Raw genomic sequence first — 22,110 nt, forward strand, 5'->3', positions numbered from 1 at the left:
TGAGAACCTCTCCTGGTGCCATGTCTCTTTGTCTCTCTTATCACCCATTTACTTACAGGACCTCAAGTGACCGTTCGTGGAGCTCCCACGGGATGAAGTGAAGCTAGGAGCTCGGCTTCCTTCAATAACCAGTTTTCTAGAGCGAAGGCTCTGTTTCCCTCTAATGTCTCAGGGCTAGAGAGGTAGCTCAGAAGTTAAGAGTCAGCGCTGCTCTTCCAGTGTAGTCCCAAGAATCCATATACTCGCAGCCATCTGTAAGTGTAGTTGCTGCGAAGCAGTCTTCCAGCCTCTATGGGCACTGCATGCCTACGGGGCACACACATACATGCCAGCTAACATTCATTCACACAAAAAAGCTTTAAAAAATTAATTTATTTTAGCCATTAAAAACTTAATTTCTTTATATCTTTGTCAATGCTGCTTGTTTCCTTTTAGAAAGTTGCAGCCATCCTGGTGGTTATGAAGGAAAATGTTATCATTGTCTTGATTTACATTTCCCTAGGGACTGATGATGTTGAGTATACATTCATGTGCTGTTGGCCATTGGCATGTCTTCTTCAGAGGGATGTCTATTTGGGCTATTTAAACATTGTTTTAACCTGTAGAGTTCTCGGGTGTTCTGGACTTGAGACCTTTAGCAGATGTGTGATTTGTGAACGATAGCTACAGTTGTTAAGCTGTTGGCCTCACTTTCGTGAGAGTATATATTATGATAGCTACTTCACCTATTTTGTTCTTTTGTTGATTGCGCTTGATTGTGTGTGTCTGTGTTTTACTGTAACTACAAATGTTATAAAACCAGGTTTGTAAAGTATTTCCCACATATTTGAGTCTTTATAGTTTTAAACCTTTGGTCTATTTTGAATTAATTTTTTTATAGGTAGTATGAGGCAGGGGATTAACTCTGTTCTTCCACATGTGGCTATCCATTTGTCTTAGAGCCTTATTTCCTATTTGGGGGTCCTTTTAAAACTAAGGCCCAGGTTTGACCCTCCTCTCTCGGCCTTCCTCAGTCACTGGACCAGGCCTTGCGCACTGGAAGACCACTCTAGTGACTGTCTGAGGCCTGCCATGCCTCAGCTCTCTGACCTCTTCTAGATGCTGGCAGGGATAAACCAGGAGTCCAGAGTTTGGGTGACCAGGTGTTCTTCTTTGACTTACAGGTGTGGCCAGTGTCATTGTTGGGTACCCTCTGGACACAGTCAAGGTACAGTAGCTGCGTTTTCATGACCTCTTGGGGAGGTTCCTCAAATGGGTCTTTCCTGGGACTGTGGCGCTCTCTAATTCCCTAGAGACCCTCCAGCCCAGACTCTCTAGCCAGACTCTCCAGGGCAGGCCCTCTGCTGCTCCCGGGGGAAGTGGGTGTTAGGAAACATTGTTTTCATTGCTGTTTCCCATCTGCGGATCCTCCAAGTACCTGGGGAACTGAACAATCAGGGAAGGTTAGGAATGTGAGACCGAGTCTGAGCTAGAAATGTGAGAGTGGGTTTCCAGTCATTGGAGAAGACTGCCAGGCATAGGAGACAGCATAGGGATGGGGACCCTAGGTAGGGACTCTGCTTGGGAAAGGCCAGCAAGACCAGTTTTGCTGATTCATTTGGTTCTGTGTTACAGCTGTGGACCCAAATCTAGGCAGATCAGTCCTTAGTCCTGAGAGTGCTTGGATGTCAGGTTGGTGATTTCAACCTAGGTTGGAATAACACAAAAAGGCACATAGAGTAGGGGGACCCTGAAGCCAGCAGAGCCATCCTGAGATTCATAGGTACCCCTGAAGGAATAGGAGGGCGTGTCTCATGTTATACCTTGAAAAACAGAGAGATGAAGGGATAAGATACTAAAAAGGTCATTCTAAGTCCCCACCACCTGCCACCCATCTGTGGTGAGTAGGACCCAGCCAAGCCCCAGAAACATGGCCACCAATACTGCTCTTGCCTGGACTGTGTACAGAAGCAGCTCTGAGATCTGACTCACGAGTCTGCAATTTCCTTTCTGCCTGTCTTCCTCTGCATGTGACAATGGGCCCCTCCTAGGTTAGGGCCCTGTTTAATCTCTGCATGTGGTCTACTTCTCCTCCAAGGTGGGGCTCAGCTATCATCCTTAGCTTTGTCAGGGGGACACTGGCTACCCCTGCTACCCCACTGACTCAGACTTGCTAAATTCCTTCCCAGTCTACCCGCACCAATGGCTCCCCTGACGGACAACCAACACCTGTGGGATCAATTGCTCAGCACACTTCAAACCAGAAATCGTGAGCTATGGAACTACACAGGCCATGGATCTAGACCCTGATTTGGGCAGTTCCTACTTGCAAAGCCTGTTAAGCAGGGCTTAATTTACTCTGCCTTGCAGGTAACATTGGGAGAGCTATTCTTGATACCCAGTAGGTATTACCATGGGGGAAGCTGTCAGTTTAATATCATCAATGTAAATTAATTGTCTCCCCAGTTACCACACCCTTTTAACCAAGTTCAGAGAATGTGTTTAAAGGTCCTCAGTGTAAAGAGTATATATACATTTCTCTTTGAGGGCAGTATGGAGACACCTCAAAAGTTCCCCTCTCAAGTGGCTTCCTAATGGACTGCCCATAGAGGTGCTCATCAAGTTTGTACCTCTGTGTCAGAACATGGGCATGTGTCATCGTCTCTCCGGTTGGCCAGATAAAAGGGAATTCTTAACACAGTATGGTTGAATGGGGTGTGAAGACTGACCCTAAAACGTTGACTGAGGTATTCGTTTCTTGGGTTGCTATAGTAAATTACCATCTGTTGGCTGTCTTAAGAGAACAGAAACTGGTGCTGGAGAGATGGCTCAGTGGTTAAGGGCGCCACTGGCTGGGTTCAAACCCCTAGCAGCCACATTAGGTTGTTCACAACCATCTGTAACTCTAGTTTCAGGGGGATCCCTCTTCTGGTCCAGTAGTTGCTCACACATGGTGCACAGACATGCATGCAGACAAAACACCTGTACACATAGCTAAAAATAAATACATCTTAAAAACAAACAAACAAACAAACAAACAAGATACTCTTATGGTCAGGAAGCAGAAAGCAAAGTCAAGGTGTTGGACCCTTGTGGAAGCCTTAGTGGGGTTCTGCCCCATGCCTTCTCCTGGCTTGTTCTGTTGCTGCTGTTCTGACCGTGGCTTTACCACTCTAGCTACAACTCCACCTCTCCCTTCACGTGGCCTGTGTCTCTTGCCAAAGATTTGTCTCCCTTCTAAGGACATGGGACACTGGATTCATGCCACTAGGGAAGTGAGTACCTTTGCTTCCTGCATAGTCAAGCCTGCCACCCACTCCCAAAGCACACACCTGAAAAGGCTGGCACCACCTCCTTCCCATTCTGTTCCACATCTCGGGGAAACCCTTTTTTCTGTGAGAGGATCCAGATGTGCCCAGCCTGAGAAGCTCTTGCCGACACCCCAGTGTGGTAGTGGACTCACATGGTCTGCCCTGTATCTAACCTTGGGCTTTTGTTTGCTCTGGAACATCCTCCTTCCTTCTGGCTAGTATTTTCTCTAGATTCTCTGCTAACTGAGAAGGCTTGGGCAAGTCTAAATAGGAGTCTAGTCAAGGCCAGTGAGATAACTCAGTTAGTAAAGGGACCTGGGTTTGGTCTCTAGAGCCCATGTTAAAACACAAAGCATGGTGACACACAGTTGGAACCCCAGCACCAGAGTTGAGGAGACAAAAGGATCCACTCACTAGCCAGTCTTACCTAATTGATCAGTTCTGGGAAAGTGAGACACTTCCCAAAGGAAGTGGGTACAAGTCACCTTTCTTTTCTAAGTCACCTTTAATCCCTGAAGATGATATCTAAGGTTGTTATCTGGCCTTCATGCATACATGCACATGTACCCCCATGTATGTGTGTGCCCACAAACACAATAATAAAAGAATCCAGTCTTAGTCACAACACTTGCTCTCTGTGGGGTTTTGGATGAGAATGGTCCTGGTAGGCCACATGTTTGAATACTTAGCTCCCAGTTGGTGGAACTGTTTGGGAAGGATTAAGAGGTGTGGCCCTGTTGGAGGAAGGGTGTCACTAGGAGTGAGCTTTGGGGTTTCAAAGGCCCACACCTTTTCTAGTTAGACTCCCTTTGACTCATTCTTCTGGATCAGATGTAAGCTCTCAGCTTACATCTCTGGCACCATACCTGTCTGCCTGCTGCCGTACGCTCTGCAGCGATGAAACTGTATGCCTCCAAATTGAATATTCTCTTTTATAAGTTGCCTTGGTCATATTGTTTCTTTACAGTAATAGACAAGTAACTAAGACATACCCATTCCTGGCATTGAGCCTTCCTCATTTTCTTGTCTGTAAAATGGGTCAATATCAACTCCCTGGTGGGGCTGTCATGAGGATAGTCCAAGAGGGTGCTGAAGCAATTCATACTGCCCCTGATAACTTGCAGGGGTAGGAGAGATAAGCCAGGGGCCTGCCTGAGGGCTTGGAACTCATCCATGGAGCACCTTGATCAGCAGGCCCTGAGCTGCTGGCCTCAGGCAAAGGCTCCTTCCCCCTGCCCTGGGCTGCTGGCTGCTCAGCGGTGAGGAACTGGGATGTCTGATACCTAGAACTGTGTGACAATATGCTGGGCTGCTTCAAGCCGTCACAGCAACGATGGAAACTAAAACCAACAGTTTTCTTCCTCTGCAAGGTGTGGCAAAGGGCTTATGCCCATATGCAGTCTGCAGTTGGTGCCCACGGACTACCAGCTCCTGGGTAACCAGGGTCCAGGAGCCTTGGCTTGGTGGCTGACCTAAGCATTATGCCAAGGGCTCAGCGTGTCTGGTAGAGCTTCACTCACAGCCCTGAAGAGACTCTTACTGAGTTAAGCTCACTTGTGGGCTTTGCTGCTTTGATTATGCAGTCTTGTGGGAGACTTGTTCCTCCATGGTCATCCACCACTACGGCAGATCTGGAGCCAGTAAGAGATAAATAGGATAAAAACAGAGACCTCCATCACCTTCCGTAGTCCTTGTCATTGTCCTGGTTGGGAAAACCCTATCTCAAGCTCAACTTCTGTGGCTAGGCTAACCAAAATACTACAAGGGCTCAGCCCCACACTGCACAGTCTTGGGTATCTCTCGCACCCAGCCCTTCTTAACACTGGCATGTATATATACATATATATGTATATGTATATATGTATGTGTATATAACATTCAGCTACCAGATATACTTCATTTTGGAATTTTATTTCTCAAAGCATTGAGGTTTACCATCTGCTATATATTCCATAATTTTTTTTTAAAAAAAAAAGCAAATGGTTTATTTATTCTTTGAGTACAGAATACAATGCATTTTGATCACATTTACTCCCCTGTCTCAACTCCTCCAAGATCCACCCAACCTTACTACCCATTCTTCTCTGTGTTAGCTCTAATTGTCTTTTAGATTTACTTTATGGGTGTGAGCATTTTTGCTAGCATTTTGTGTCTGTGAACCATCAGAAGCCAGAAGAGGGCGTCAGATCCCTTGGATCTGGAGTTACGGGCAGTTGTGAACTTGCCATGATGTGAATGCTGGGGACCAAACCCAGGTCCTCTGCAAGAACAGCTAGTGCTCTTCACCCCCGAGCCATCTCTCCAGTCCCTCTTTTCCTTTAGACCCATCTAGCCCAATGTATGTCACCCAGCTACTATTGGGGACACAGCTTCCCCCCTCAGCCCCCATCCTCACTGAGCTGTGTTATCCACGAGGGCTGAGGTTTCGCTGTCTTTATCACAGAATCTTCTGAAGGTTGGGACAGATTCAGATTTATGACATTTAACAACTAGTGTCTGGCAGGTGGTTAGCCCATCTCCCCGGTTATAAACCTAACACTTAGAGTCAGCAGGACTACAAGGGTCAGGACCGCGGGGCAGAGGAGGCTCTGGACTTAAAGTTAGACTTATCGACAATGCATTCCCGTATTAGTTGCACACTTAATAGTTACCTTTAAAACTAGACGTGCTAAAAGATACCCCTGCATATCATAGAAGGTTGGGGCTGCAGAAAGATGCCATCTGGGAGACTACCACTTGGGTGGCCTGTTTCTGGGGTGGGGCTTCACTTCCTGCCACACACTGGTACTGTAGAGGGCAAGGCTGCTGTGCTCTCATAGCTCCTAACAGACAGACAGTGCAGGATACAGGGACCGAGAAGGCGTCTTAGAGAGAATGTCAGGCGATATAGTTAAAAGAGAAGCTGGACCCTCAGAGTCCAGGACAGACACGATGCTGAACAATCTTAGGAGCTTCCTCACTGTTCAATGACTGTCGTCTCCTGCCCCTGACCGCCCAGCCTTCCCCAGAGGGTGCCACCTTGCCTTTCCCGTGTAACTTCTTCAGTCACTGCAGAGCTGCAAAGAGTTGTGCCAGGGCTGTGCCCAACTCCAGGCAAGGGCAAGAGGAGAGGGCAATGGGGGACCCTGCCCCGATGGGGTGATCTAATATAAACCCTACTTACTGTGTGAAAGCTCAGACCCAACAGGAGAGCAGGGACCAGAGGACATTCTAGGGGACCAGCCAGAACAGAGGTTGGAGGCAGGAAGTGTAGATACAGTTGTCATGGAGGCGGGATGCCACTGAAGGAAATGGCTCAGGGGTAACAGGCAGGCCAATCCCGAGAGTCCTTGGCATAGGAGGCCCTGGAGAGTTTTAAACAGAGTGACATAATTTAAATTATTTTGAGAAGAATCAACCCGGCTATGGTATAGATTGGCTGGAGGTGGGAGGGAGACACTAGGGCCAAGGGCTGTGTTTTCTGGTGAGAAAGGGGAAAATTGAGCAGGTGTCCCTAGAGGCTTCTAGAAGGGTGGAGTGAGAGACAACAGCAAAAGGGACAGAGCCGAGGCCTGGCGTTTTGTGCCTAAGAGGCTGGCCTCCCAAGCCCAGCAACCTTCATCCTGACACAGCTAATGGATCTGGGTCATCCTCTGACTCAAAGCAGCCTTCTGCTGCATGGGACTGGACTGGATGGACAGTGGAGCAAGTGCCCCTGAAGATCGTGTGGCACCTGGCTGGCCAGGACTGAGCCTGCTCCTCCTCCTTGGTTAGAGGTCTCTTGGGGTAGGGTGTCTTTGGGGGGGGGGGCTTGTGACCTATCTCTGAGTGGCTCCTTGCCCTTGCTTCTCTCCAAAGACTCGCCTGCAGGCTGGTGTCGGCTACGAGAACACATTCAACTGCATCCGCATGGTGTATAAGAAGGAAAGTGTAAGTGCTTCTTGGGGTGGGTGCCGGGCGCCGGCCAGGGCCTCCCTTGGACCTCATGGATCAGGCCACACTCCTACATTACTGCGACAGATGTGAGGCATCTTGTTCCTTCTATGGCTCACCTACTTCTTCTCCTCTTGCACCACATGGCCAATGCTACCTTATCTCAGCTTACTCCTGGCCACTTACTACATTGCCGGGAAAAAACTAGTCTTGTATGAACTGTCTGGAGAAGCTCTGACGAATTTAGAACCATGGAATGGAAAGTTCCTGCACAAATAAGGGTGGACGCAATGATTGCTGGGAAGCTAAGCCTCAGCAGCAGCCCTCTGGCTGGATGCAGGGGGAATCCCCACCCCCACTCCCACCCCCAACAGGTAACTGAGGTGCCGATTTTCAAATCAGAAATGGAATCATATTTTGTAACACCAGCTCCCTTCTTAAGACTTAGCAGGTTGCTTTCTGAGACTACCCTTTGGGGAAATCTCTGATTTTAAAAGTTACATTTAGGACAAAATGGCCCGATTTAAAGAAACAGTCAAATGCATGCTCTTGGCAGCTCTGAGCTTCCCTCGGTCCTGGCAATGTGCCCAGAGGGACTGTTGCTGCCACAGGCCACATTGTAACAAATGGCCTAGACTTATGCAGCCTCCTGCAGGTACCAGGCTTGCCAAAAGATGAGTTCATGGTGAATGCCAGTGTGCTTTAACTCTTGATTGGCTACTCTGAAAATCAGGGTGAGTAGTGCCAACCTAGTACTTGGTGTGCTAAGGTAAATGGGTGTGATTCCCCACTCTCCTGAAAGATGGTTATTGATTCTTTTTTTTTTTGGCTGACATTCCCTGAAATACTTGCCAGCCAGTGTCTAGTGCCAGGCCTCTGGTGGGGACTTCAGGTGTTATTTCTGAGACACTGTAGCTCAGTGTTTCAAGTTATGGAGGAAGAGCCTGAAAGGAGGCATATGCCTACGTGCAGATATACACAGACGTCTGAGAGGTGTCCTCTCCTGTCACGATCACCTGTTTGTGGAGTTATCTTTCTACATTTTTGGTTTGTGACGTGGCTTCTTAGAACTTCCTCGTTGTTGGCACATGTGTACCATTTCAGCTCTCCCCGTGGCTGTGGAATTTTCCAGTTTCCCTGAGCACACCTGTGCTCTAATTGCGAACGCAGTTATCGAGGAGACTCTGGCCCCTGCTGGAAGCTTTGTTTCTTGCCTTCCCCATCCTTCGCTCTCCCCCTTTTCTTCTCTCTACCTGTGTGCGTGCATGCATCTGTGTGTGGAGGGGTCTCATTCTGAGATGCCGTTCCGGTATTCTTGGAAAATCCCATTGTTAGCCCTTTGCCACAGACTTAATAGTTGTACAGTGTTGCCTGTCAGTTTGTCCAAACCCTTCCTTCTATCCTCATCTGCCCTACCCCCAAGACCATGATCTCAGTGAGGGTAAACATTGTTTTGTTATTGGTTTGACTCACAGAAAGGGGGGGGGGAGAGAGAGAGAGGGAGAGAGAGAGAGGGAAGGAGGGAGAGAGAGAGAGAGAGAGAGAGAGAGAACTCTGCTTGAGCGGCTAGTGAGGAGATGTGCTGGTACTTGACATCTCCACTATTCCTTAGGGCTCCTCCACAGCCTGATTTTTTTTTTTCCAGCTCTGATGCTGCCATTTGGCGCATGCATACATCTGAGGCTCCATTGTGGAGGAGGCTCATCTTTAGAGCGAGAATGACTGCCTGAGTTGTATGTGGCCTTCCTTCCCTGTCTTTTCTGTGTCACCTAGACCCTTGTTGGAGGCTTTTCTGTGGCAAGGTAGATTATTAATTCTGACCCTGGGGGATGGGGTGGTCCCATACCTGGTATGCAAAGAGAGACCTGAAGAGCGGTTTGGCCTCACGCCTCCTCCCATCGGGTCCCCTTGCCACAGGTGTTCGGCTTCTTCAAGGGCATGTCCTTCCCCCTGGCCAGCATTGCCATCTATAACTCGGTGGTGTTTGGGGTCTTCAGCAACACCCAACGGTTCCTCAGCCAGTTCCGCTGTGGGGAACTCGAGGATGGCCCCGGCCAAAGTCCATCTGATGTACTCCTGGCTTCCATGGTGACTGGTGTGGTCTCTGTTGGGCTGGGCGGGCCCGTGGAACTCATCAAGATCCGACTGCAGATGCAAACACAGCCATTTCAGGAAGGTAAGAGGCCAACGGAGAGAAATCTGGCGTCTGAGGACCCGTGACCCTTTCCCATTTGTCTGGCCATTGTTCATAGCCTTACTAACGAGCAAGACCCCCCTCCTCCCTGTTCACCACAGGGGCCATCTCATTTTCTCTGCTTAAGAGCTTTCTGTGCTGCTCTTGAACGTGGCTTTGACAGAGGGGGAGAGGAGGCTGGGTGCTGGAGGAGGCATACTTCAATACCTTGGGGTTTGTGATTGGTTCGCTCACAATGTTACTACTCTCCCAGTGAAGTGATGCTTTCTTCCCAGCATCCATCTGTCTTCATGTCTATAGAATGGAGGGCTGGATCTCTGGCCGGCAGCCTTCGGAATGGTTGCTGCATGACCCCTCTGCACACTAAGGCCTGGGTTCAACTGGGAGACACAACAGGAGGCCCACAAACTCACTCAGGAGCATCCTGGCCCAGATCCATAAGCTCCCTGTCCTAGTAGTGTCTAGTGCAGGCCCCAAGCCCTTTGAGCATGAGGCTGATGTTGCCCACCATACACAGGGCAGGCCTGAGGCCCAGCTGCTCTGAAGATGTGTATCTGTCTCTAATGTATAATAAGGTCAGAGTCAGGGTGGAAGGGATATAGAATGACGGCAGAGACACCGGGGAGCTATGCGGCAGGCCTATCTGGTCCTATCCCAGGGGTAAAAGCAAGGCTGTAGGGAGAGATCCCGGACAATTGCATGGAAGGCAGTAACCCCGAAAGCAGAGTCCTAGGAAGCAAGCCTTCTCCTGTTTTGATGATACACAATCTTTCTTTTAGGTTTCAGTTTTCCTCTTTTGACTGAGACATGAATGATTGTGTGCCTCCCTCTGTGGTGGGAAACAGCAGCCCAGGCAAAAGGGCACTCATATCTGAAAGCTGCGGGGGTGGAGTGGGAGGGGGGTGAGGAAGGGGTATCGGGGTTGTGGTGACCTTGGCAGTGTCCTTCCAGCGGGACAACCAGGACATTGTTTCCACATGGCTGCTATCCTGTGGTCTGATGTGTTTGGATCCTCTGAGTTTTTTTTAAGACAAGACAGAAAAATGGACCTTCCTGTAAGATATCACCATTAAAACTTGTCAGGTACTTTAATTTACATAAGCTCAAAGAGACGAGCGTGTGGCCTGGCATTTGGACTGAACAGAACAGGGCCAGGGCTGACTGAAGTGTGCAGTCTGGGCTTCAGGTCAGGCCCTCGTGAACGATGGCCTTGCTGACAGCAGCATTTCCAGGCAGTGTGGGTGCCACTTGGGGTCCCCTTGCTTTGTGGCTTTAATTCCAAATTTCCAGTCCACGTCCAGGTTAATGATCATATGCCATGAGAGGCAGCTGGGCATTCTGAAGCTAACTGCCAGATGGCTCAGTGTCAGCTACTTCAGGACATGTGAGGATGGACCAGGGATCAGTGAGGTGCCTTGGGCCATCTTTTTTGGGAGAGCCAGTGGCTTCCACCTGAGTGTGTATTGATGGTGCTCCATGGCTGAAACCCGATCAGAACAGAGGAAATGCCCTTCCACCCACATGACCCGCAGTAGACACATGCTGGAACTCATTAAGGTGCCTCCTTCTGATAATCTATCTTAGGGTAAGGGTTTTAGAAGAATTCACCCAGACTAGGTACACAGTTTTACATCCTCTCATACTCCTCATGGAAACAGACACATTTTCTATGTTATTCAAATGTCATATGCATTTATTTAAAATAGGCGTGATACTTAAAATAGGTGTGCACTGTTTCCTCAAACACACACACACACACACACACATTCATGTATGCATGCAGGCATGCATGCACATGCACACAAGACAGGGCCAACACCCTACAATAAAAATTCCATTTCTGGAGTTAGGCTGTCAGCGATCCTGAGAAAGTTAGCATGACTCACCTGGTGCCACCAAGCATCAACTGTGTCACTTCACTGCTAGGACAGACTGGAGGTCCATGGAGCTCTTGACCCAGCGTCTGGCATGTCACTTGTGTGGTTGGTAACCGTACTGTTTAAAACCCTCCCTGCCGGTGACCATCTAGCCTGTTCGCTGTGTGTCTTCACCCCAGGCAGGTCATCAGCCAACTCCTCTATAAAGAAGCTCCTTCAGTGGGGCTGTTTCTCTCAGTGCGTGGGCTCTTAGATTCATGAGTGGGCCCAAGGGTGTGGCCATTTTAAAGATTCTTGGCACACATTGTGAAACTTATGCCAAATGTGACAAGGGCCTTGTCACGTTGCATTGGCAGCTGCTGAAGTTGAAGGGGATCGCTACTGTAGAGATGTATGGCTATCAAACATACCACACATACATGCACACACACTTAACACTCACACATACTCACATATACATGCACACACATTCACACACATGCATACACACACACACAATGCATATATTCACACACGCACACACACACTCTCACACATGTGAACACACATGCACATATACATGCACACACATTCACACACCTGTACCCACACATGCACATACACTCACAATGCATACACTCAACATGCACACACACTCACATACACATGTACACACTCTCACACACATGTACACACATGCACATACACTCACAATGCATACACTCAACATGCACACACACTCACATACATATGTACACACTCTCACACACATGCACATACACACACACATACACACATATACACCCCCCCACTACCACCACACTCTACACTTCTCCAGGCATGTCCCACCATCTCCTCTAGACTCTTCGATCTCCCTACAGCCTCCTGGTGCTCCTGCCCATTGGTAAGCAAATAGGAATGGCTTGGGTTCTCAGAGGTACCACTCACAAAGAAACCTGCCTCCCCTTCGACATTATTATTGGCATGAATGAGCCTACCTGGGGGGCCTAATGGAAATGGACTGGAAATCGGAGCTGGGTGTTGAAGCCAGCAGTCCTCCTGTTGCCCTGTCATGGTGTTGTATCCTAGAAGCAGAGGATCAGTGACCTTGTCCTTTACCTTGAAGCTCTTGTGTGGTGGCAGGGTGAGTGATCTGGAGGGTAGGAACTCTGGGAGATATGGGGTGAGTTGGGAAGAATGAATGGCATGAATGTGTGTGTACATGCGTATTAGCTAAGGCTGAGTGAGATTCTGCTCCACAGCGAAGCAGCTTGGCCTACAGAATGAGCCCACCAGAATTGTGTCAACCAGAATAGGCTGAACCTATGGCCTTGCTTGTGTTCCCAGGTGTAATGAACTCAGCTGCACTGACATCTAGGAGCAGAATCCTGGGGCTCTGGGGATGTGTGTGTGGAGGGGGAGTGTCCTTGGGGAAACTGACATTTGAGGAAGAGGTGGGATTGAGAAGGGGAAGGCTTTCTGCTCCAGAGTGGGAGGGGGGAGACAATACAGAGAGGCTTTGAGTGTGAGAAGAGGGACATGGAGGGTGTCCTGGACTTGGTGCCATCACAGGGACAATCCTCTAGCTGAACCAGGGGCCCGAATATAACTAGGGGTAGAAGAGATGGCCCTACCTGCCAATGGGGGCTGAATGGTGAGTAGAAGAGAAGGCCAGCTGAGGGCTGATCCAGGCAGTTTGGGCACAGAACACAAGATCTGTATAGCAACAGAGATGGGAAGAGACCCGTGTTCTTGCTTCACTGGGTCCTCAGAAGTCCCCAGTTAGGGAGGACATGTCCGATGCTTCTGCGTTCTTGGGTGCATCAGTTTCTCTCTCACAGAATAGCTGGATTGCTGCTGTACACATGTGTGGCTACCAAACATACCACAAACACACATGTATACTATATACATACATGTGCACACCATAGATGCACACATATATGCACACACACATGCCAACACATGCACAAGCACACCATACATGCACACCACACAAGCACGCACACATGCCAACACATGCACATACATGCATAAGCACACCACACAAGCACACCATATATGCACACACACATGCATACCACACATGTATACACTCACACACAGACCACACATGTGCCCACAGGTGCACATACACATGCACACAACACATGTTCAACACACATAATGTACACATGCATTTACGCACATATAAGCACACCACACATGTACACATACATGCATACTATACATGCACACCATACATACACACCATACAAGCACACTACATGTGCACACACACATGCCAACACACATGTACACATACATTCATGCCATATATACACACCATACATGTACACACATGCACACACACATGCATACCACACACACTCTATTCTTCTCCAGTTGGGAGGCACAGCAGATATTCTAAGATTTCCCAAGTGAAGAAATAACCCCATTCACCTCCTAAGTAAGGAAACTATGTGGAAAGTCAGGAGCTCTGGGAACATAGGAGACCCCAAAACCCCAGACACATTCCAGCCATGGATAGTCTGGCTGTGCTTCTCCAGGAGGCTCTGAAATGTCAACAGGAAGTGAGGGCTGGAGCACTGGCAGCCTAGAAGTGGAGGGAGGAGGCTTAGAGAGGTTGTGCATAAAGCCATGCACTCGGCATGATATACCATAGTTAGAAGTTGCATGCACTGGAGGACCATCGTGGCATTTGCTGCTGTTGTTTTGAAATCAGTGGACAAGACTAAGTGTTTTCCTGGCGTCTAGATGCGGGCCTTGGACGTTCTTGTTCCCAGATAGTTATCAGTGATCTTGATTTAGGTGGTGAGGTTGGCAGGTGTAGACTTTCAGAATCACAGATTCCTATCAGAACAGGACAATAAACGTAGGAACGGTAACTACTTCCCTGGAGCAGAGGGCATGCTCAGAACATTCACCTCAATGAAGTGTGTCCTAACACTCCCTTTATAAGTCACAAAGCCATTCATCTTTGTTTATAGATGAAGAAACAAAGGCCTATGAAGCCAATAACCACAGGAACAGGCATGCTGGGATGTTTTTAATGCAGGGTTCTTTCTACTGAAGCACCTGACTCTTGGGAAACTGATGGACTCTTGAGAAACAATAGCTGGCAAAGAGCTTCCCTACCGAGAAGTTTCTGGCTTGGGATCTGAGGGGTGTGTCAAGCTGCTCACACCCAAACCCAACCCTAAGAGGGTATAGCCAGTTTGCATGGCTACATCCTATCCAGAAAACATGGGATGCCTGGTACCTTAGACCTGTGGATGAGAACATGACTGGGGTGGGGGATTATTTTTAGTGTTTCAAACCTTAGGCCAAGATTAGTGTCAATTCTTGTTGAATGCCAAGCATATGACTCTGTGGCCTTGATGTGGGGACCTGCTCAGGTCTGCTTGTCTAGTGTGTGCGGAATGATGCTGAAGTGATCAGGGTCCCAGGCCACAGACTCCTACCATGAAGAAGCTTCCTGTCCCAGAAAGGGCGTTTGCTTTCTGTTGATGTGATAATACAATAGCCAAAAGCAACTTATGGAGAAAATGTTTATTTCCTCTCATATTGACATTCCATCAGGGGGCTAGAAATCTTACATGCCATCATGAGGGTAAGTCAGGAGGCTAGAAACCTCGCAACAGGAACCTGTACACAGGGACTGGGGAAGACCCACAGGGGAACACTGCCTTGCTCTCTGTCTTAGTCAGGGTTTCTTTCACCATGACCAAAAGAAAACTGGGGAGAAAAGGGTGTATTCAGTTTACACTTCCAGTTTGGAGTCCATTACTTGGGGAAGTCAGGACAGGAACCTGGAGGCAGGAGCTGACACAGAGGTCATGGAGGGGTGCTGCTTACTGGCTTGCTTCCCATGGCTTGCTCAGCCTGCTTTCTTACAGAACCCAGGACCACCCAGGGTTTGGCACCACCCACAATGGGCTGGGCTGTCTCTCATCAATAACTAATTAAGAAAATGCCTTAAAGCCAGATCTTATAGGGGTATTTTCTCAAGTAAGATTATCTCCTTTCAGATAACTCTTGTTTGTGTGTCCAGTTGACATAAAGGTAGCTTCCACACTCTCCGTGCCTTGCTATGTCTTTATACCACTTCAAACCACCTGCCCAGGTATAGCACCACTCATGGTGGCTTAGAGCCTTTCTGTATCAGTTGTTAATCAAGAAAATGTCCCTTAGGCAATCTGCGGAGTCATTTTTCTCAATGGAGAATCCCTCTTCCCAGACGACCCCAGCTCGTGTCAATTTGACAGAAAAACAAACAAGAAATCGTAACTGGCCCCAAGGATAAGACAGCATACAGGGAAATAGAAATGTCAAATCCAGATATCTATCCCCCTCAAAACAAAACTAGCAAAACAACAGCCTGCAGAGGGACAAGAGAGAGCAGAAGGGATGGCCAGAGATGAGGCCAGCCAACAGGACCAGTCAGCCTCAGCCTTCTGCCAGAGCAGTTATGACAGTACCAAACGGATGCTGGAGACCTGTAGATTTACATGGGGCTCCCACCCCAGGGTGAAAGCAAATGTAGCAGTGGGCCCTTTCTCTCTCTGAGTCATGACTCCTTTCGGGGCTGCATATCAGACAGACATCCTGCGTGCGCATCAGATATTTCCATTACAATTCATAACAGTAGCAAAATTATAGTTATGAAGTAACAATGAAAAAATGTTATGGTTGGGGGTCACCCCAGCCTGAGGAACTGTATTAAAGGGTGGCAGTATCAGGAAGGTTGAGAGCCAGTGGTGTGGGGTTATGTGCTAATGGGGCTGTAGGCCTTCTGAGATCTATAATCTATACCCACTAGAGGAAGGTTCCACGTTTTTTGATTTAGGGAAAGTCTTGGTGGCTTTGTCTTAGTGACAAAGCACTCACGATAAGAACTGAACAGGAGTTGATTTTTATGTCTATCCTCGTTATAAAAAGTATGGTTAGAAATATTAAAATATTTTATTTAAGAAGAAGATATTGTTCAATGTTAATCCTCCCACATACACGGACCCCCAACTCCTACCCCAGGGCCAACCCTGGGAGGCTCAGGATGTTGGCGGGGCATTGGTGGTACTGAGCTCAGCGCAGATTCAGCATCCAGTATCTTTCCTTAGTCACCTTGGGCAAATGGCCCGCTGGCCTAGGAAATTCAAGCACACATATTTCCAAAAGCCATTTTCCTGTTATCTCCCTAATCAGCCTATAAGAATCACTCACATTCTGCTTCACTGACCATCCTTTAGTCTCTGCTAGAGCTCCAGAGGACCCTCATCCAGGGCTTTGCTGCAGCCAGTGGTAGGGACTCCGAGCCACACCCTCTAGGCCAAGTTATACAGCTCAGGGTGCCTCATGGTCAACCTTTTGGAACTCTTGTTGTTTTCTGGAAGAAAATTCCAGAACCTACTCAGTAGCTAAGTATTGACCTGGCGTAGTTTTCCCTGGCTCCTGCCATTGCTGCCAAGTTGATAAACATAATGCAAAGGTCACAAAGGCTTCATCCTTGTAAGCCTTTGTGACCTTGGCCTGGCCATGGTGAGTATTGTGATGTGTTTTCACATGGGCCCAGAACTGCAATGTCTGCAGCTGCTGACATATTCTCATGATCCCGATGCAAACCACGCATGCCACCGAACCCATGCAGGTGGACGCTAAACAAGCACTGCCCCGACATGTTTTCCTGCTCTGTGAGTTGCTTCCTTGATGATAGCGTGGCATTCTTTAACCTTAGCTTATCAGGAGAGCATTGCAAGCTGTGGCGTGTCATGGTAGGTGTTGCTCTATTGGGGTGTGTGCTATTGTCACGGAAGAGCTAAGCTTTTTATTAAGTTGTGAATTTAGAATCAAACTGATTAAAAGTGAGGCTCAGGAAAAGGAGGTAAGAAAAGCACAAGGAAACCAGGAGCCAAGCACTTCACTGAAAGAACAAGGAACCCCAGCTACACCCTGGATGAGGACCCTTCTGTATCAAGAAGAGGCTGTTTCCTCCTGAACATCGGTGTCATGAGAGCGCCATAGACGGAAAGATGAGATTCCCTCCTGGAGGAGAAAAATGCTATCCGGGGTATCATGAAGTCAAATGGCAGCTTCGTGATAGATGATAGATTAGATAAGGTCGTAGTCAGTGTAGAGTGAACCCGATTACTAACGTTAGCAAGATGAGCTCTCAACCCTCAGAATATGTGTTCAGAAGTGTTAGGGTTAGACATTCAGTGCATGCACCCCACCTGAAATAGGTCGTAAGGTAAAGTTATGCAGCCAGAGAGATGTGTTCTACATGTGGCAGAACTAAAGGGCCAGATGCACCATGGGTAGAAGACCTAGGGCATCAGTCCTGCTGGTGAAGCCTTGGGCCTCACGGGTGTGCTGTGATGCTGGGTGGGGTGGGGTAGTGGTAAACATAGACCTGTGGCAACGGTTCCATCTATCTCCCTTGCATCCCCCTGTGCTGCTGCAGCTGCAGAATGAGAGCAGGAGCCAGAGAGAGGCAGTACCCTGGACTGAGAACTCCATGTTCCATCAGCAGCACAGTTGTAGCCTAAACTCTGAAAAGGGAGCCTGTCGGAACTCTCCAGGAGCAACTCGTCCTCTAAAACCTGGTTTCATAGCTCTGAACTGTCACTGCAAACTGTGCTTCCTCCTGTTAGCAGCCTGCCCCGGGAAACATTGCCGCAGGGGCAGAGTTTAAAACCCACCCCACCGAGGAAGGAACACTGACTATTTTTAATCCAGTGGACTTTCGGATGCGCTGGGTTTTTATTTTTTGTCTTCGTTGCTTTTAACCTTTGTTAATGTATAATCTTGACGTTTCTGTGATTGTATCACAGTCCTCTTGTTCGGGTTTGTCTATTGCTTGGCTAGGCTTTAGGATTGTTCTGTGTTTTTCCACCTGCTCTCGAGTCAACACTCTGCTGTTCTTTCTATGAGCGGCTATTGCTCTCCCTCATTCACCCCTATGTCATTTCTTCTCTCTCACACCCTGCACTTTCTCTTCTTATGCCTTAACTCGAGCCTTCCATGGCTTTAATGATCTTTGAACTCGGTGCACCCTGAAGTTACCCCAACTTCTTTTTCTCGGCTGCTTCTTCATTTCAACTTTTTTCTCAGTTGATGAAACTCTTCTCCCCAGCCTCCTTCCCTCCACTGCTGATCTCAGCAACCAAGTCTCCCAGCGATGCCACGACAACCCTTGTTTTTTATCCCTCAATTATTATTGAAGTCAAAGGGATGGCTATTTTCAACTGGCCAGCTGGGTAGTGGTCCTACCCAGTTGTTGTGGTTGTTTGTGTAGCTCATGCTCTTGGAGTAATAGAGGGTGCCTGGTGCCTCTTATGTGCATGGATTGAGGGTTTAACTGCTAAGTTATGCACTCACTCCAAGGTACTCTAGCCCCATTTTGAACTTTGCAGTTAATTCAACAGAAATAATATAGCTGATAACATCTAACCAACATACAAAAGCCCAGGTGCCCAAGTCCCAGGACAGGCTATGTAAGAAGCATGAAAGCATTGTAAAAAAAAGTCTGATGAAATCAGAGAATACAAGCAAACTATCAAATGAACTGAAATAGAATTCAAATAAATAAATGAAGAAAGAGAGTCAACCAGGATTTGATGTAGGAACTCAATGATAAGTTGAAGTTTAAGAAATGGTGGTTTTAGTAAGAAAACAAAAAACCCCAACTAAACAGAAACCCCCTCTTTACATAGCCCCACTAATAGAATGGATCAAGTAGAAGGCAGACTGTCAGGGGTGGAAAACAGATGTTGGAACATCCAGACATTGACAAAGATAAAGTAATAAAATATGAACAGAACACATGAAATCTATTGGACACCATTAAAAGATCAAATATATAAGTTATGAAAAAAATCATGTCATGGGTGACAGAACTTCCACCTAAAGGCATATACAATGTATTCAACAAGACCATACTGCCAAGTTCCCCAAGTCTGGAGAATCAGATGACCATTTAGAGTCAGGAGGCATTTAGAATACTAAACAGATAAGACCAGAAAAGAACCCACTGACTTCATAGTTCAGATATAACAGTAAACTAAGAGAGTAAAGACAATATTGAAATCTGAGAGAAACACTAAGCCATAAATAATGGCAAACCCATAAAAATTACAGCGTCATTCTTTACAGAAACTGGGGGAAAAGAACAATCTTAAGATACCTACGGAGGCACAAAACTCCACAAAGTCAAATAATTCTAAGGGAGAAAAAAACCAAACCAGACCAAACCAAACGAAACCAAAAACCAAACCCCCCAAACCAACCAACCAACCAACCAAAAAACCCCTGGAGATATCAACAAACTTGATTTCAAGTTGTACTACAGAGTCAGAAGAACAACAAAAACCAAAGCCAAAACCCAACCAACCATGTAGACCATAGAACAGGCCAGAAGAACAGGCCAGACCAGCACAGAGGACCCATCTATAGACTCTCACAACTATGGGTAATTGATTTTTGACAAAGATGCCAAAAATAAATATTAGAGAAAAATACAGTCTCTTTAACAAATGGTGCTGACAAAACTGGGTAGCTAGATTAAAGAGAATGAAACTGAATTCTTATCTCTCTCTCACCCTGTACAAAAATCAACTCTAAATGGATCAAAGATCTTGATGTAGGATCCGAACCCCTGGAAGCATTAGAGGAAAAAAAATCACAGAGAACACTTTAAGATATCAGCATGGGCAAGGACTTTCTGGTTTTAAATTAAATTTATTTAGAGTTGGAGGAGACACGTGCCATACCACATGTGTGAAGAGTTAATGAGAGTTGTTCTCCACTCTGTTGGTCCTAGGAGATGAAACTGGGGTCAAGCATCTTTACCCACGGAGTCACCTCACTGGCCTATCAAAGATGGGACCCTGGTCACTGCGGGAATAAGTGAGGGGACGAGAGAGGTTTCATAAAATTAAAAAGCTTCTGTATAACAAGGAAGCAGCCGAGTGTAGAGATGGCCCATAGGAAGGGAACGGATCCTTGGTGGCTAGATATCAGAGGGTTAATACCTGGGTGATAGAAAGCTCTCACATAATTAAATAGCAATAAATCAAGCAACCCAATCAATAAGTGGCCTAGTGAAATGAGTAGACACTTGTCAATAAATATATGGCTAATAAACATATGGGAGAACATTCAGCCATCAGAGAAATGCCAATTAAAGTACATGGAAATTCCACCTCCAGTTGGAATGGCAATCATTAAGAAAGTAAATAACAGCTGGACAGTGGTGGCACACACCTTTAATTCCAGCACTTGGGAGGCAGAGGCAGGTGGATTTCTGAGTTCAAGGCCAGTCTGGTCTACAGAGTGAGTTCCAGGACAGCCAGGGCTACACAGAGAAACCCTGTTTCAAAAAAAAACCAACCAACCAACTAATCAACCAACCAAAACAAAACAAAAAGGAAAGAGAGAGAGAGAGAGAGAGAGAGGAGAGAGAGAGAGAGAGAAAGAAAGTGAGGAAAAGAGAGAAGAAAGAAAAGAAGAAAGAAAGGCTGATGTAGAAAGAAAGAAGATGTAGGGTATGAGGGAACTTCTGATAGAAACATAAGCTAACCACTGTGGAACTCACTATGGAGTTTCCTCCAACACTGAATCTGAGCCAGCTGAACTATTCCTGGGTGTTTGCGCAGAGCACCACATCAACACACGATAGGACCACCGCACACCAGTGCTTATTGCAACAGGACCACAGTGGCTGAGGTATGGGGTCAGCCCAGTTGGCCACCACAGGTCACACAAAGGAAGTGTGGCTGGGTGCGCAGTAGAATTGTTTGAGCCACGAAGAATGAAGTTATGTCATTTACAGGACAACCAATTCAACTAGATATAATCTAGTAAGAAAATTAAGTCAGTTTCAGAAAAAAAAAAAAAGATTCCATGTTTTCTCCTCAGTTGTGGCTCTCATACTTTATATTGGTGCATAAAACCATATATGTATTATATATGTATATATGGCATGCAAGACGTGAGACTAAGTAAGGGAAAAGGGAATAGAGAGGTAAGAGATGGGTGGGCAGCAGGGCACAGGGCTGATATACACACTCTCACATGAAGTTGTCTTATATAACCAGGATGCCTTGCTACAGGTTCCAAAAAATGAGGCTAATAAACCATTGAATGGCCCCACCCCCACCCCCACCCCCACCCCCACCCCCAAACTGTGAGACAAAGTAAACCTTTGAGAAGTTAATTAACTCCGGTATTTTGTTACAGTACTGCCAAGTTGCCAAGTGGTAACAGTTCGAGTTTGGGTTGGTGCAGAGCTCGGTCAGCATCTGGTGATTATTTTCCTTCCTATTATAACTTCTATTATAGTCTCTATAGTATATATTTTACTGGCTAGTATGTTGCTTTAAGAGCCACAAGTGAGTACTATACACCAACGACAGCTAGATTGCTTATGTTATAGCACCTAGGAGGCTAGGAGAGGATTTTCTTCTTGCGAACTCAGGGGAGGGAAGGAGGAAAACTGGAAGTGTTTACTGACAGACGGGGCTAGCTGGCAGTTTGGCAAGTGTTCTTACAACACACAGCACCACCAAGCTAGCAGATCATTACCTGGACACAGCGTTTCAGTCAGTAACTCCAGAGAGCCACCCTGTAGAAGCTGACTTAGAGGAGCCTTGACTCCTGGCTCAGACCAGCCTGGCCTCAAGAGGAGCATGCTCAACCAGAGTTTTCACAGCCAGACAGCCACACCTATTTGGTCTTCAGCAAATTTCCCAGGATGATACTGCTGATGTCCTCAGAGTTGTGTGGGAAAGAATGACCTCTTCGGGTCACAATGCCTGCTTTTTCTCAAAGCATCCCAAGGTGGCGTTTACCTACCCCCTCC

General features: G+C 47.2%; 1 protein-coding gene across 3 annotated transcripts in view; it reads left to right on the forward strand.

Moving 5' to 3' along the window:
- Nucleotides 1–22,110, forward strand: part of Slc25a48 (solute carrier family 25 member 48) — a 40,230-nt gene that overhangs the window by 4,181 nt on the left and 13,939 nt on the right. Inside the window, exons 1-4 of one of the 3 annotated variants that reach the window (XM_031359031.1) lie at nucleotides 1,171–1,207; nucleotides 7,128–7,199; nucleotides 8,848–9,004; nucleotides 9,120–9,378. In XM_031359031.1, coding sequence (XP_031214891.1) covers nucleotides 9,141–9,378 — 238 coding nt within the window. In that variant the 5' untranslated portion in view covers nucleotides 1,171–1,207; nucleotides 7,128–7,199; nucleotides 8,848–9,004; nucleotides 9,120–9,140. Of the gene's footprint in view, nucleotides 1–1,163; nucleotides 1,208–7,127; nucleotides 7,200–8,847; nucleotides 9,005–9,119; nucleotides 9,379–22,110 lie in introns of those variants that run through there. The other 2 variants (XM_031359029.1, XM_031359030.1) reach the window with 2 other exon arrangements.

Source organism: Mastomys coucha, unplaced genomic scaffold (assembly GCF_008632895.1).
Source record: "Mastomys coucha isolate ucsf_1 unplaced genomic scaffold, UCSF_Mcou_1 pScaffold7, whole genome shotgun sequence".
NCBI classification, from domain to species: Eukaryota; Metazoa; Chordata; class Mammalia; order Rodentia; family Muridae; genus Mastomys; species Mastomys coucha.